This window comes from Vicugna pacos, chromosome 7, assembly GCF_048564905.1.
Source record: "Vicugna pacos chromosome 7, VicPac4, whole genome shotgun sequence".
Classification (NCBI taxonomy): Eukaryota; Metazoa; Chordata; class Mammalia; order Artiodactyla; family Camelidae; genus Vicugna; species Vicugna pacos.
This window is the reverse complement of record NC_132993.1, coordinates 52,250,456-52,267,791: the sequence shown is the minus strand read 5'-3', so window position 1 is coordinate 52,267,791 and position 17,336 is coordinate 52,250,456. Positions and strand designations below refer to the sequence as shown.

At 34.9% G+C, this 17,336-nt stretch overlaps 1 protein-coding gene across 3 annotated transcripts in view; it reads right to left on the bottom strand.

Annotated features, from left to right (window-relative positions):
- The window catches only part of AGMO (alkylglycerol monooxygenase), a 314,274-nt gene that overhangs the window by 142,519 nt on the left and 154,419 nt on the right, over positions 1–17,336 (bottom strand). For 2 of the 3 annotated variants that reach the window (XM_031674224.2, XM_072964907.1), the window contains exons 8-10: positions 4,432–4,498; positions 2,130–2,195; positions 1,961–2,040 (exon numbers count right to left, since the gene is read on the bottom strand). In XM_031674224.2, coding sequence (XP_031530084.2) covers positions 1,961–2,040; positions 2,130–2,195; positions 4,432–4,498 — 213 coding nt within the window. The remainder of the gene's footprint in view (positions 1–1,960; positions 2,041–2,129; positions 2,196–4,431; positions 4,499–17,336) is intronic. The other variant, XM_072964908.1, reaches the window with a different exon arrangement.

The window sequence follows — 17,336 nt, the reverse complement described above, 5'->3', positions numbered from 1 at the left end:
ATTTTATTTATAATTTATTTTATTTTATTATTTAATGTAAGTTACATATTAATCTTTAATAAATAGGTTATGTATAATTTGATAATGTTTATTAATATGCAATTGATTTCAAATTGAAATTCATTCTATGCATTTTGCATACCTTTAAGCTTAAATGTGTTCTTACCGGTATTTCTGAAGCTTCAAAAAATTGTACATTTGAAATTTAAAAACAGGACAACTGATTAGAAAGTCAGCAAAGAAGAAAAAAACGTGTTCAGAGACGTTGCTTCCAATGTCTTTAACTAGCAGGCTGTGCACTCAACAGCCATGTAATGACATCTTTTCTAGACTTGCTAAATGTTTATTAAAGTTGAACATGGAATCATACAGATATTAGATATTGGTTACATATTTTAAAAATAATCTTTTATTTATTGTGTTGAGTTATAGAGAAACACATCATATTAAGAAAAAATGTTCAAAGTCATTTCTGACAGTCGACTTCTGAGTAATAAACAGACCATATTCTGTAATAAGAAAAGGAACAGTTTGCTGAGTCAAAAAGTTTACCTTGAGGCTGACAGTAGGAATCCACATTCTTTAAAAACATACACTTGATATATGTGAAGTTAAAAGTATACCCACATATGACAGGTACTCAATAAATATCAGGACCATTAGCTATATATACCATACATCTGATAGTAATGTGCCAGAGGACTGAAATTAGTCCTAGATATGGGCATCAGCTGTAGACTCTAGAAATGAGTTCTACTATAGGTGTAGTGATAAATTAATGTAGAAAGAAGTCTTAGCTCTATCAGACCTTGTGGTCTCATTGGTATTTTCACTGTCTCTTGCAGAATTTTAACTGCTGGCATTATAAAAATGGTTTTTAAAATTACTTGAACTATTACAACAAGGAATCCAAAGCCATTAAAGAACAAGGTAGGATTCAACTGAGTAGACTCAGGTTTGCATCTGACAAGCTGTGTGTGGTTGGATGAATTATTTAAAATCTGGGAACCTCAGTTTCATCCATAAAAAAAATTGAGGTTAGAAAGAAGCACTACCTTGTAAGGTTTTAGAAATGGTTACAAATTAAATTAAATATTTGGGCTGTTAGCACTGCCCTGCAGATAGTAAAAGCTCAATAAATGTTCACTTATTCTGTTATTTTAACTTTCTTGAAAACTTTGAAGAAGTAGGTTTAAAAAGCAGACCCAACATGAACGTGGGCTTTCCTCCTTTTCTGAATGCTGTGTACCCAGTCCCCTGGACAGAGCTGTCACTGACTGACCTCTTCAGTTTTTCAAGCATTCTTATCTTTTTCTCATTTACTAGTCTCAACCCCCAGGAGTCTTATTGGTGGTCTGCCGCTGATGGATCAGAGCTTCACAGACATTCCTCATTTCTCTAGTGCCAACCACTGAGATCAGTGAACAACCAATACCACATGTCGAACAGAAAACTGGTCCCGGGCAACAAGGCTTAGCAGGTGAGGTAATATGCAGACATAACCAACCTGTAATAGCTCCTGACACCTCAGTCCAAGAAGAGGAGGGCAAAGGCCTCATGTTGAGTTTCTAACCAGAGTCATGCAGCCTTGAAGCAAATATTTTTCTTACTCTGGGATCAGCCTTAATTATACATTTCACTACTGCTCCTTCTGAATACATGAATACATTTCAGGTCTATTCTGAGAAAGGATATGTTTGCTTGAAGAGCTATTTTTTTGAACTCTAGGTAGTAGACACATTTTAAAATTCTTATACGAGTTTTTTTCAAATGTATTTTGCTGAATTTGATTCAAGCCTTCGAGTGGCAGAGTTATTTCCAAATTATTTTACAGTTAAAAATATATTTTTTCTGGTTAATAGTATGTATTTCTGCCTTTCAACAACTAATTGTTATTTTAAATATAAAATTTGTAAAAGTGATGTAATCAATTCAGAAAGAATAAAATCAAGTACATTACCTGTACCTTGAATGGTTCAAATGTATTAATGGGATGTGTTAGACCATATACAACTTTTTCATTTTCTGCCTCAAATGTTCCTGGAAGATAAACAATAATGATATGAACTTTGACTTTCTATGAATTAAGGAGCTAATTTGATTTTTAAATTCTCATACTTTGTACTTACCAAAAAGTCTATCCCATATAATAAGAGTACCAGCACAATTTTTGTCTATGCAATAACGGTTTCTGCCTATGAGACAAAATATTAAACATTTTTGAAAAACAAAGTCATGCTTTTTGAAACAATGATTTTCCCCAAAATATATTTTCACTAACATCACTAGACTTCATCTGCTACTAAACTGAGTTTTCATTTTATTTTCCAACTGATGTTACTAAAAAGAGCAAAGATTTCCTTAGTCATTTATATTTAGAATTATCCCAGAAATTAAAAAAAAGCACCATTGCTCACAATTTTCCTGTTCTTTAAAAATCTGGGATAATCCTAAGTAATTTCTTTAAGACTATCAAAGAGTAACAATTAAAAGTTAAATGGTCCAGAACAAAAGGCAATAGGAAATAAGATAAAGAAAATACTTTTTTCTTTAACATTTTGATGTGAACTTTACCCCTTTTCATTGCATCTTTTCCAGGAAGAAAATTTTCCACTTAGAGTAAGACAGTACTATTATTTTAATAATAAAAGACATAAGTAAAAATTAAATTACTTTTAATTATATTAACTCATAACATATTGATATTTTTCATGCCTCAAAGAACTTAAATAATCATTTAAATAGTTAGGTATAGTTTCTTTAATGGTTTTTTTTCCTTTTTAAATTTTTTTCTTTTGTTTCTTTTTAAAAATATTTTTAATGGGGTAGGTAATTTTAGGTTTATTTATTTTTATAAACAGAGGTACTGGGAAATGAAAGGCATAGTTTCTTAATTTAAAAAAGCTTAAATATACACTATCATACCCGTGTGATTATTAATCAAAGGAAAAAGAATATTGTTCCATAAACCACTGCTGTGATAAATTCAACTGTCTTCATGTGTCCTCATTTCTTTACACACCTCCCATATATGCAAATGTACATTTGAAAGTGAAGACATGAGGAAAAATCTCTCCCAGTGCAAAAGCAGAGTGGGGCTGGCTACACAGATCCACTACCCATTGCCATCCGTGGGCTGAACAGTAGCTCCCAGTTGGGTAGAGGAGCACTGTGCCCCTAGGGGATGCTTGGCAATGTCTGAAGACACTGTTAGTAGTCACAACTGGGAGGGGATATTATTGGCATCTAGTATGTAAAGACCAACATCCTATAATACACAGGGCAGCCAGCCCCCTACTCTGCTCCCAGATGAACTGTCTGGTCCAAAATGTTAGCAGTTCAGAGGTTATAAAATTCTGAAATAAAGCAACATGCCTGGAAAGGTGCTCTGAGGCCAAACAGGAAACTAGCAACTATTTCTTCTTCAGTGTAGATGTGTTTTCTTCACTCCTTAAGTTTCCTTTTAAATGGAGGGAAGCCCAAGAGCATAACGCTGTTGGCCTCTCTATGGCCCCTCACTAACGATTCCCTGGGGGTGGGGAATGACTGTGGAGTTTGGAAGAGGAAACTGACCATGTACAGCCTGATCCCACCCTCTCCCCTCCCGGGGGAGCCTGTGCTCCTGCTCTGCTCCCTGGCTGGGGAAAGGGACCTGCCTGCCTGGGAAAGGCAGGCTTGCCGTACTCCAGCACTGCCTGTGATGCCTGGAAACTTGTCAAAACACAGCCATGATATTCATCATTTTATTACTAGCTTCCTTCTTTCAACATTAAGCTTGTGAGATTTATTCCTGCCATTGTCTGTCGTAACACTTCGGGCATTTGCACTTCTATGCAGTTCTCCATTACATGCGTGCATCTGTTCTACTGCTGATAAACACTGGGTTACATCTCTTGTTCTCCCTGTTACAAATAATACCAGTAGCACGTTCTTGTTCAGGTCTTTGCGTGCACAGGTGTAAACATTTCTGTTATTTCTTAAGCTGCTGATGGTAAACCTTAGACACTGGCCACATGGGATTTTTTTTCTAAGTCAAGCAAATGCAGCGTAGGTTGAGTTTGTTCACAGAACTGAGGCAGGAAAGTGAAGTCCTGTTTCTTAGGCTTTCCTCAGATACCAACAGCTTTTAAGACCAAGATTCCTAGGGTGGTTGCCCTAGGTTGGTAAACCCTTTTCTTCTACTACAACTGAGATCTAGGCAATGAGGAAAATCCAAACGCCGTCTATGGAAAGGTTTGTGTGTCTCTGTGCGTGTGTTTTCTGCTCCAGTCCTTGCTTTGGCGATAAAGTGTATCCAGGTACAAAAGAAGAAACAAACACCTGTTTGCACAGTGTGTGGTGACTATGTCAAGTAACTGTGATGAAATGATACAAAATAATAATACCGGTTTTCAAGAAATGAAGAAGGAAAGAAAGATCAAATTTCCTCACCATGATGAACTCTGTGGTGGCTAGGAGTATTAAGAATCAGTTTCAAAGGACCCAGGTTATTGATAACCTGTTTAAAAGAAAAGGAACCTAGTTATTATTAAGTTATATGTAATATTTAAGGACTCATTAAAATAAGAAATATTTTCAGGGTTGGCATCAGAGTTTATCGGAAGAAGTTTATCTCCTGGTTTCATACAAGGACAAGAAGCAGCTCATCTCGCTAGTCTAAGCGACAGTATAATACAGCAGTGAAGTCAAGAGCTAGACTGCCTCCGTTCAGCTCCTGAATCCTTCACTTATCATTATGTGGTACTGGGGAAATAACATAAGCTTTTTATAACTCAGTTTCCTCATCTTTCAAATGGAAATGGTATCTATACAATAGTGTTCTGAGGAATACAGGTGTTACTGCATTTAGATGCTACTACTATCAAGGGATACTACTTTCAGGTTTCCTGTCATCAGGTTTCACGAGGATTTATGTTAAGAGTATAACTCTAGGAGGGAAACCCAGTATTATTTTCATTTTCTGGGGTTGATTTCACCCAATAATCGGTCATGGAGCAACTTACTATGACAGGCGTTATCAGTCAAGTACACTCCTAAATGCTCTCTTACTTTTAGATGCCCCACCTTCCAGTCCATTCCTGAGGTGCAATTCAAAGTCAAATATGTAACGGGGCCTTTTTTGAAAATAAAGACCCTTTAAAATCTGGCCTATAATTCTCTAATGCTCTCTCTCAACATTTTTTAGTAAGAATCTCCTTTGCCAGAGTCTATAAATTCTACGGAGTGTAGGAACCAGGTATGTGTCATAAAAAAGAACAGCAGGCCATATGTCAGACATTTGTAACACTATATAATTAATACTGGACAATGTGGGAACTCTTTTAATCTCAATTACATTATTCTTTCTTCCATCAACCATGGCAGATAACAGAATCTTTTATTTTTCTTTAATCACAATCTAAATGGATTTGTTGGAGCCTGCTAATGACAAAATCAGTACATTGTCATGGAATTTTAAGTAATTACTCACCTCTAAAGTTAACTTCCATTTAAAGGATATATAAGTAATATAGTAATAAGTTCAATGCTTTTTAAGGGGAAAGAAGAGTCCCTGACCATCATGATACTGACATGAATTTTGCAGTGGTATGAGAAAAAAATAGGGAGATGGGTCTCCTTCCGATGTAAAGATATTTACAATACATAACAACCAATGTACTGTGGGGATCTTGTTTAGATGCTGATTTCATCAAACCAAACATAAAAGACATTTTATAGGCAATGAGGGAAAATTGATCATAAACTAGGTATGACATGATAAAAAATACTGTGTTATTGAGCATTATAATGGCATTGTCATTGCATAAGAAAATGTAATTTTTTTTAAGAATCGTAGAACAGAAGTATACATGACATGAGATCTAGGTTTTGCTACATAACGTTTGGCAATGAAAGAAAAACAGGAAAACTAATAAAAATGAATCAAAATTATAATCATTTTTAAGTTGAAGTGATGGGGATATGTACATTCATTCTGTTAGTCTCTCTACTTTTCTGAATGTTTAAAATTTTTAAGATCAATTTTAAGTAAAAGAAATTACTACTCTAGTAATATACAGGAATGCTCAGTTAGCCAATTGAAAATATTAATAGATCCCTGCAGTCTCAAACATACTTCTAGATTGTAACTCTTTATATAGCAGGGTTTAATAATTTTTTGGCAACTTCTGACATTAAAACACCCAATTTACAATTGCTCTGCAAATGTGGACAGCCACAGTAGCCACACAGTCCTCAGCTTGTGCGGTCCTGCACGTTCCTGAAGTCGAAGCTGCAGCAGTGTTCCCAAGTAACAACGCTGCATCTCTCCATCAGGTAGGTACCACCAGTATCTCCTTATTAGACCCATTGTTTAACACACCTATAACAGTACGTGCCTCCTACCCTGCTGCCCAGCTTTTAAGAGGTTGTTGGTTTCCATGATGGAACAGTCATGCAAAGGATGCAAATGTTTGCATGCAAAGGATGTGTTATATTACGTGCTGTATATTGATTTAGGCTTCTCTCTCTCTCTTTTCTTGTCTCTCTCTCATACTGTAGAGTTTTATCACCATTTTTAAAGTTATTTCCATGAAAAGTGTATCATGAGCTCCAAACAAGAGACTTTTTGGTTGACTCATTGAACAGAACTCATTTATACACAGAGAACCATCTATATTTTTTTAATTTCAGGAGTTCAAAATACTGTGACTATATACGCAAATACAGCATTAATGACCAGGAACTGGGAAGGGAGTAAGTAGAAATAACCCTGTATTTTATTGGACTACATTGCTTTGTACTTAGTGGGAAAATATTTGTTGAGGAGAAGAATGGTGATGGATAGAGAATGAGAAAGTAAGGTTTCTCGGCAGTCAGGACATTGAAATCTGATTCTCTGCTCAGGCTTTGTATCTCTGACAGAGAACCAGATGGGAAAGGAGAAAACCATTTTACCCGTTTGTCTCTTTGGTGGCTGACATATGTTACAAAAACAGACAACAAAAGCGAGTGGAAGAGACGACACTAACCAGCTTCTGCTACCCAGATGCATTTCTGATCCTTGGTTCTGGCGTGTGTGTAGCCAGATTTAAAGCCACACAAATGGTGAGTGAATTCAGATGACTGGAGCCCTGGCTGAGTGCATTATTATTTTTTTAATGTCAAGCACTTTTCCGCAAAGAAAATCTTTTGCTTCTGCAGGCTAAAGCATGTTGATATCAATATTGAAAGTTCCTTTTTTTTTTTTCTTCAGTAAAATGCCAAGTACAACACAGGCAACCACAATTAAATTTCCTGGTGGTGCCTATGAGTACCTTGGAGCTGGGGAAGACCACCTTGGTGTGGGAGATGATTCATCATTCAGACAGCCCAGTCAGAACCTCTCTTATAGCAAACCCTTCTGATTCAAAGTCATGGAGAAGTCATAATAATTAATAAGGGCTGAGCGTAATGACTGAATTATCGCCTACTTTTGCAAATTCAGTCTTGGAGCAATTCAACCACATCTAGCTTTGAATCACTTCCCGAAAAAATGTTATTGTGGAAATAACTGCAGCTATTCTCATGTTTATTTGTCTTGTTTTTTAAAGATTTAGATGAGTTAATTTCAATTATGAAATTTTAGAATGTATAGAGGACTTAACGATAATATAACACAGTACTCTGTTATACAAAAGCATGAGACTAAAGCTCAGAGAAGTTAATTACTAGTCCAAGTTTAAACATCTTGGAAGAAGCCCTAAAGCCTTCTCAGTGTCAGCTCAGGAATCCTTCTTCTTCTTCTTTTTTTTTTTTATCATGTTGCTTTTAAGAGATACAGCACTTTTTCCATCCAATAAAAGTAATTTTTTAAGAACTTGAATGGAATATGGTAACAATGCTTTTGACTACATTGCAGTCAAAATGAATCCAGGTATTTAGAAAGAGTTCAGGGATTTCAGCTTCCAAACTACCGCTCATCTTGTTACAGGCATTTCTGGGGCGTCTTAGGTCTCTGAAGCAACGGTCTGTGTCTCGTAGCCTGTAGTTTCCTGTCAGGGCTTTATAACCTGAGGACCATGGATGGAAGGGCGCCGAAGGGCTTCAGCAGGTTGAGGACACCCTGAAGTGTCACATCAAGTTTTATGAATATTTCCCTATAGGTATTTTTGGGGGGGAACCACCATTTTCACAGCATAGTTAAAGGGATCCGAAAGTCCCCAGAGATTAAGAATCAATGTCCTAAAGAGGGCTTTAGATTATTCCCTTTGCCTTTCCTACTTATATTGTGTTTTTAGTTCCTACATTATTAAAACTCAGGTGCTACTTTCTCACCCAAACTTCAAAGACAGTAACTTTAACTTTTTTTCTGCTTATCTCTTGAAAGCATTGTTTTCTAGAAAGATCACTTCGTAAGCTATTTTTACCTGTGCAATAATAATTATAAATGAATAAACAAGAAAAGTAATAATTTTGTGATTATAAGCTCCATCTATTCTAGTGATTAATCTTTTTTTTCTTTTGACTGAAGTATGGTTGATTTAAAGTGGTGTGCTAGTTTCTGGTGTACAGCAGAGTGATTCAATTATACATATATATTCTTTTTCATATTATCTTTCAATTTGGTTATTACAAGCTATTGATTATAGTTTCCTGTGCTATAAACTAGAACCTTGTTGTTTTCCTATTTTGTATACAGTGTTTATAACTGCTAATCCCAAACTCCTAATTCATCCCTCTCCCAGCCTTTCCCCTTGGTAATCATAAATTTGTTTTCTTTGTCTATGAGTCTCTTTTTCTGTTTTATAAGACAGAGTAAGTTCATTTGTGTCATTTTGTTAGACTCCACATATAAGTGATATCATATGATATTTGTCTTTCAATGTCTGTCTTCACTTAGTATGACAATTTCTAAGTCCACCCATGTTGCTGCAAATGGCATTATTTCATTCTTTTTTATGGCTGAGTAATATTCCATAGTCTGTATACAACACATCTTCTTTACTCAATCATTTGTTAATTTAGTTGCTTCCTATTGCCTATTGTAAATAGTGCTGCTGTGAAAATTGGGGTGCATGTGCCTTCTATTGATTAGTTTTATTCAGCAGAAGTGCTCTGCACTGTATTTGCTGGACTGGTCACAAACTCATTTCTTTCTCTACAATTCATGGTGAATGCAGGGGAAAAGAGTTAAATGTAAAAGTAAGTGAACAGGGACCATAAGACTATTGTCTCATCATGTCATTTCCTCTCAACAAAAATAACATGAAGTCAAATGAAAGGATCTTCATAATGAACTAGATAAATTCCAAAACATTTACAATTCAAATCTGTTGACATTCTTTCTCAAGATTGATTTCAGTGTTCTCTTTCCTTTGCTAACCTGCTGGAATCCTAACCTGCTGGAATCATGCTTTACTTTCAACTTCTCCCTAAATTTTCCAAGTATACTTCATTTTTCCAAAGAGAATTTTGATTTCCTTTCTCTCAATACATATCAAGATATCATTACTTTCTAAGTCCTAGTTATTTGTTCTAAGTCCTAGTTATTTGTATTCATTTCCTACACTCTTTTGGAAGTTCTGTGAGGACAGAAACTGTGCATCATCCTTCTTTAAGTTTCTCACAGCACATACAACACTGCTATGCACATAGTGATTGCTCAATAAGATTATATTGAGTAGGTAAGTCCACCTCACTGCCCTCCACACTTCTGCCCTTATAGTAATGGTTCTCAAATGGGGGTGATTGTGCTTCCAGGGGACGTGTGGCAATGTCTGGAGATTTTTTTGGTTGTCACAACAGAGGGAAGTGCTACTGGTATCCAGTGAGTAGTGGGGTTTAGTGCTGCTAAACATCCCAGAGTACACAAGACAGTCCCACGAAATAAGAATTATCTGTTCAAAATGTCAATAGCGCTGAGGGTGAGAAACTCTGGGTCACAGGTGGGAATGTCTTGCTGTGCTCTAGTCTTTTGCAGTTCAGGAAGGAAGGCCTGTATAATTCCTATCTTCTAATTGGGAAGTTGGAGGAAGGGGTGCATTAGGGAATGAGCCTGGTAGCCACTCTTAAGGCTAGAGGCAAAACATGAGTCTGGAGTGTTCTTAAACTTTAAAGCCAGGAAAGTATGTCCAAATATAAACTTTGATCTAGTGAATTGAAAAATTAAGATAAATAGCTAAAATAAAGGGGCCAACCACCCCTGCAAAAAAAACTCCCAGAAAATCACAGAGGCCAGAAGATAGGATAGTTGAATTATGGTAAACACTGGCAGGTGAATTGAATAATCTTTATGTTCTCAACACAGGATTGTGTGGGCTTCAGTTTCAAGGAAAAGAATCAGAAATGGGAAATATAGTTTCCACATCATCAAGTGATTTTGAAAATTCTTTTGAGAGTTCTCATGACCTCCCCCTGCCCTACTCGCCCTCCAGTCACGCTTTGAATGAGCTGAATAACTTAGGGGCCTAAGTAATGAAACTTCCATAGTAAGTAGGTTACCAGCTTGAAGTAATTTTGCTTTGGAAACTGATAAACTAAATACATGTGGTAAATCAAGTATTTAAATGTCTACTATGAGCTGATTGTGAAAAATTCTTTCCGTAATCTAGTCATCAAGAGTTTTCTCACTACCCTACATTACATGAAAAACATACCTCAGTAAGTCCTTCCAGTTGAAACTGAAAAACTGCTTAGAGTTGAACTCTAAAATCAACAAAATAAATAGTCTAAATTAGTGTCCTGTCTGAAATTATTTCTTACAAAAATAACTCGGTCCATTCTATACATTTCTTATTTAGTTTCATTGAATTCTTCCGATTGGGAAACATTGGTTAGATTTTTACAGTTCAATAAAGAGTACAGAAATAATTAATGAATGGCCTTGTCGGATGACAAGACTTGCTTTCAACAAAAACGCTCAATTAATCCAAAACAAAAGTATCTTGTTTGCCTACATTGCTTAGAAAATTGCCTCCTCTCACTTGACTCTGACCTTGAGATTAGGGAAGAGTTTCTAAATCTAATTTTAAAAACTCTTAATTCTATTTTTTCTAATTTTAGAATAATATGGGGTTATCCTATTATATTTCTACCTTGCAGTTTTTCTGTCTGCAAACTGCCACTAAAATACTGTAATGTATTTTTGAAAGGCCATAGGAATAGTAATAACCACTTACTTTTCAGAAAGAAGGCATGAGCTTATGGTTATTTGTAAAGTTCTTTCCAGAGAAGAGATGCTTACAAATATTCATGCTTCCTGTCTGAGAGGAAAATATTATAACAAGGAAAACGTGTCCTAAAAAGCATGTGTTTTACAGAATTATGAAAATGAATGTGCTAACAACATGATAAATGCTGAGGGGTGAGTGGGTTGGAGTGAAGTGAAATGAAATCTCCATAGTAGAAAAATGCCTGCATTCAGATGAGCATAGGTTAGAGTGACGACATTGACTCTAACCAGGCAAGACTTCTCCTTACAGCATCCTGCGTGAGGGATGTTCCAGAGGGACCCGAACCACTGTGGGCCTCTGGGTTTCACTGCATCAGTGTTTAAGGGAAATACTAAGCCAGCTCCTAATACATTTATCATCTGATATAAAAATCATTGTCATGTTATATTAACTGAGAAAGATATGCTTGAAGTGCAGTCTGAAAATGGCAAAACTTTTCAGGTAAATTAGTGGCAAGATTCAATGCAAATCCAAACTAAAAGTAAATCAACTAACAGTTTTACTATGATTATTTGGCTTTTGCCTATTGATTTTCTTAATTTCTTCCCTCCTTCCTTCTTTCTTCCTCCCTTCGTCCCTCCCTCTCTTCCTTCCTTCCACCCTCTTTTTCACTTTTACCTTCTTTCTTTTATGTACGTATGTATGTATCTATCTATACATGTATGCATGAGTGTTTTTGAATAAAAATTGGGAGAATCTTTTATTTGAAAGATCTTTACAGTTAACTCTAGGCCCATGCATATCTTTCTGAAAAGTACGTGGTTATAAATATTTCTATGACCTTTCAATAATATATTCCAATCCCACTTACAGATAAAAAACCTGAAGGACAAAAATATTAATGTATGTGCATATATTTATCCTTATTAAATGTATTTATCATATATATTAAATATTACATTTAAACTCAAATGCCAATCAACAACAATTTTAAGTACCAATCCACCAGTAAGAGTTTTCTATTAGCATTGGAAATAGTCTGTTTCAGATGACTAAAACCTATGTTTGTATTATCAAAGCCTTTTATTAAATGCTACTTGCGTAATAATCAGAGCAAGAAGTCTCTTATCAGCAATTCCATTCATTCTGCAAACATTTATTGAATTTCTATGAACTTTACTACGTTTTAGAAGTAAAAAGAAATAAAGGGATATGCAGGCACTTTCCCTGGAAAGCTTATTTATAGTCCATGGACTCTTCAATGGAAAGGCAAAGCTATTAAAAAAAAAAGTTTTACGACAAAGTGATCTTTCTCATATAATTTTGTGTTCTTTGGGGAAGGATGAGAAAATCATTCTTTTTTTTTTTCTTTTCAATTACAATGGACAGTTCAGAAATTTGAATTTATAAAAATTTGAAGATATAATTGACACAAGAGTTAATTTAACAAGAAGCAAATTGAGTTCCTTTTCCAGGTCACTCACTGAAAATTACCTTTAATAAAGATAAATGCTTTTATTTAGTTTTCTACAGAGCAGCTTTGCAAAAGTTCCATCATTTATTCCTGGAGAATGCTCCCTTGTTCATAAACTTCATCTGCCTATATGGAAATTAAAATAACCTGTGTGGGTTTCACTTTGAATAAATAGGTATTTATTGAGTGCGTATTTTATGCAAAGTACTGTGTTAAGGTCTTTTGTAAGAGCACAAACTAGAACAATGCAAATCACAATACAGTAGCAGGTAGTTTAACTCTCGAAGGTAGAATGAGTGACAATGTCAGGTTTTACTATTTGAATACATACAGGAATATGTTTTCACTCTTAAGAATATCTATAGTGATTCCTCACTTAAAGTTTTAGAAAAAGGATAAAATCCCTAAACAGTATAAGTCAACATATTAAAATAATTTTAATTCTTGTTCTGAATTAGTTCATCGTTAAACACCCATTGTTTTCCTTATTAAAAACTTGATCAATCTGAACATTTATGGATAAACTTATGCTGTAGAGCATCTGGTGACAAACTGTAAAAATGAAATCTTAATTACACCCCCCACTAGATCTGCTGTGTTAATTCAAGACAACACACCCACGTATTTAGACAGATGGTAGTGGAGGCCATATTAGCCTCTGATTTCTCTATGGGGAAGAAAGAGAAAGCGGAGCTCTTAGGATCTGTGCCTGTCTGACTACTCTCACACTTTGAAATCCTCGACAAATGCTGATTTATTCACAGCCAAATGTTTTTCTATCTGATTAGGCAGTTTTCTACTTCAGTAAGCATGTAATATGGAGGTAGCCGAATTTCCACACTAAGGAGTGAAAAAACAATATTTATAGTTTGGAAATAAAACAATCTGGAGGGATCAGGGCTGTTTGGATCATAAAGAGCTTCATAGGGAGTAAATTTTTGATGAATCCATACCATAGGGTTAAAGTGTTAAAAGCTTAGTTTTAAGAAGAATGAGACTGAGCTATGTTTATACAATAAACAACGGTTTTAAAGGACTGTGCTTATAATAAATTATCTTGAAGGCTGATTCTTGTCACTTATGATTGTATTATTCCTCAAACAAGAGGACAAGAGCTGGACAAGTTAGCATTTTATTTGAATTCATCTCTGCTTGCATTTTGAATAACACTTTTAACTTTTCCTTGGAAAAATGAACGCAAGTAGCTGCTGAATGTGTTCCTTCAAAGGGAGGTGGATTCCAACTGGTTTTTTTCTTTTTTTAACAGCACTCAATTAAATGGCATAAGGAAAATGGGAACTATTCATAAGCATAACTATATAAAACTTCATTCTTGTGTAACATCATTTTATATTTACCATTATTAGTAGTAGTAACATTATGTTAAAAGAAGGTAACTGATAAATTAAGGGGTTAGTTCTTATTAAAAAAATCCAATTCAGGTGGTCTTATACATACTCCAAATGTTTGACTCATATTAAAACTCAGTACATTGTGACTGTTACTATCATCATAGTCCCAATTTCTGTGCAGCTTTTTCATTTATTAGTCAGCAAGCGTCAATGATTACCAACTATGTATATGGCACTCTCTAAGCATTAGATACTTTCATGAATAAGGCAGATATAAATCTGCATTTTAATATTTACAATCCCATAGGTTAGATCTCCTGTCACTCATTATAAATTTTAGTCTGTTAAAAAATAGTGTTAAAAAAAGCTCCATCTCCAAGTATCATCACATTGAAAATTAAGGCTTCAACATATGAATTTTGGAGGAACACTATTCAGTCCACAGCACATCCTCCCTGATCCAAATCTTTGCTGTGAGAGGCTTCTTCTTGTTTCTCCTTTCCTTGTCTATAACTGAATCACTTTGCTGTATACCTGAAACTAACACTGTAAATCAACTACCCTTCAATTAAAACATTTAAAAATCCTCGTAAATACTAATCATTTAAAGTCAAATATTATAGAATGATTTCTCAATCAATTGTTTAGAAGTTACAAGTATCTGTAATAAATTTATTTGCCCTATTTCTATTTGCATATTTTCCTTCTAAGGACAAGCTAAAATATATCTTCTCTCCTTGTCCCTCAGAAATTTTTAAGAATTTTTTTATTTAGTTTTTAATCTTCACATCCTGTCTTAGTCAGTTTAGAATGCTGTAACTAAATAGAATAGATGGAGTGGCTTAAACAACAAATATTTATTTCTCCCAGTGATGAGATCTAGGAAGTCCAAGATCAAGGTGCCAGCAGATTCAACATCTTGTGAGAGGCCACCTTCTTGCTGTATCCTCTCCTGTGTCTCTTCTTAAAAGGACTACTCCCATCATGAAAGCTCCGCTCTCAAGGCCTGATTGCCTTCCAAAAGCTCCATGTCCAAATATCATCACATTACCACATTAGAGATTAAGGCTTCAACATATGAATTTTGGAGGAACACAATTCACTCCACAGCACATCCTCTCTGATCCAAATCTTAGCTGTGAGTAGTTTCTTCTTGTTTCTCCTTTGCTTGTCTTCAATATGCACACATACTATAAAGGATCTAGCTAACATGATCAATTCGTTCATTCACTAAAAAGAAATATTTGCTGATGGTCATCCAAGTTCAAGACAATGGGAAAACAAAGATGAATAAAACATAGTTCTTGTCTTCAAGTTTACTATCAGCTCCTATATTCATTACATTCAAACTTCATCACATCAATGTTCAGTCTAATCTCTTGGGGTGCTTGTTCAAAACTCAGTTTCCTACACTCACTCTCCAGACATTTAGATTCTGTGCTTCTTAGAAGAGGATCATGATTCTGTATCTTGAGTAAACACAGATAATTCTGATGCATGCAGGTGACCCATAACAGTTATGCTTGCTTCTATTCTAGCTTTGTCTCTGCGTACAAATTCCAATATGTAGGTTTTCTTTTTTTAGCTTTTTCATAATTATCATTTGTTGAAACCATATTATTTTTCCATACTATATACTTACAACACCTTATTTCTCTAATCTTATTAACACTCTAGTTGGGTAGGTTTGACTACTTTCACTTAACAGATTAGGAAGCAAGGTCAGAGAGTTTAAATAACTTTATTAAATATTAATATTCATTCATCCAACAAACATATCTTGATCTCCTGTTAAGTAGGTAACCTTTTAGATTCCGGGAATATGCCAGTGAAGGAAGTGTACAAACCTCCAATCGAGGATAGATTACTCTGATTATAAAATCTATACTTGTAGTCCTTGTGTTTCACTAATTCCTTATTCTTAAAATGTCTTCCTCTTTAGTTCTGATTATGAATTTCTGTCTTCTTTCCTTTTTATTTCTTGTGTCTGAAGACCTCCAATTCCAGCCCTTTCACAACAGACATTTAAAAATGGCAATCTATGAATTTAGACAGACTATTGATAAACTTCAGAAAGCTCAATAAAATTCTTGAAATTTTGTGAAGTTTTTTTTTTCCTTTGGCAAAGTCACCAAAATTCAACAGTTTCTTGAAGGAGGCTGTGATCCTCAAAATATTAGTAACAAGGGGTGCCAACTCAGGTCAGAATACTGGAATAAGCTCATTGGCCCAGAGGAGGTTGTCAAGAAATATTTTTTGAATATATGAATTTTAAAGAGCTTTATATATCTAATACATGTGGAAAATACTACTAATTTATGTAAGAATAAACAGGGTGGGGGTGAATTATCTTAAAAGGTAACTGCAGAACAGAACAATAGATTCTTTCTAGAAAGAACACGTATAGATCTTAAAGATAGGCTACAAGAGAGATACAGGAGTCAAAGTTAACCCAAGATTTGATCTTGACATTGTCTTAAGGAGCAATGGAAGCAAAGAACAGCTGATCTGAGGTGGGAAGAGGAGCAATGAAATATGTTTTGGACATGCTGACTCAGAGTGGTGTCAAATTCCAATGAATATGTTAAGTCAAACATTAGGAACATCAATCTTAAATCCATAAGAAAATATGCATTAGAGCTGTAGACTATGCAATTACTTAGAGACAACATAAAAATGGCAAAGTAAATTAAATTCTAAGAAGGAAGAATTGAGAGAATAAAGGAGAATTAGAACCAGAAATTCAGGAAGAAGTAAAATGGGATAAGGGAGTAAGGAGAGCAAACATGCTGAGAAATGTCTCAATTTATTTCAAGAACAAATGATTCATTTAATTAGGCACTATTGGAATAAGCATTGGATAGCAAAAAAAGCATGAAATTTGATTTCTGTTAAAATGAGTATTTTCAAAAATATATTCAAAATATATTGATAAAATGAGTATTTTCAAAAATATATTCAAAAATACATATTCAAAAATATGAATATATTCAAAAATTTGAATATATTCAAAAATATTTTCAAAAATAGTTTGAAATATTACTTAATTGCTTTCCAAAATTTCTTAAAAATTTCAAGAGATGTAATTGTAATCCTTAAAAATTTACTCTCTCAGAGAAGCAAGATGGCGGAGTAGAAGCACGCTTGTAGCTCACCCTCTCCAACAAATGCACCAAAACCCACATCTACAGAACTACTCAGCCAACCAGAGCACCTGCCGAACTCCGACAAAACATTGTCCTCTTCAAAAGACAAAGATGCCAAAAATCTGGTAGGAGAAAAGGAAAAAAGAAAGAAGAAAAAACAAAACGGTGTGGGACCGACCCCACAGGGAGGGAGCAGCAAAGGAGGACTGGTGCTCGTTCGCTGGGTCTCCCC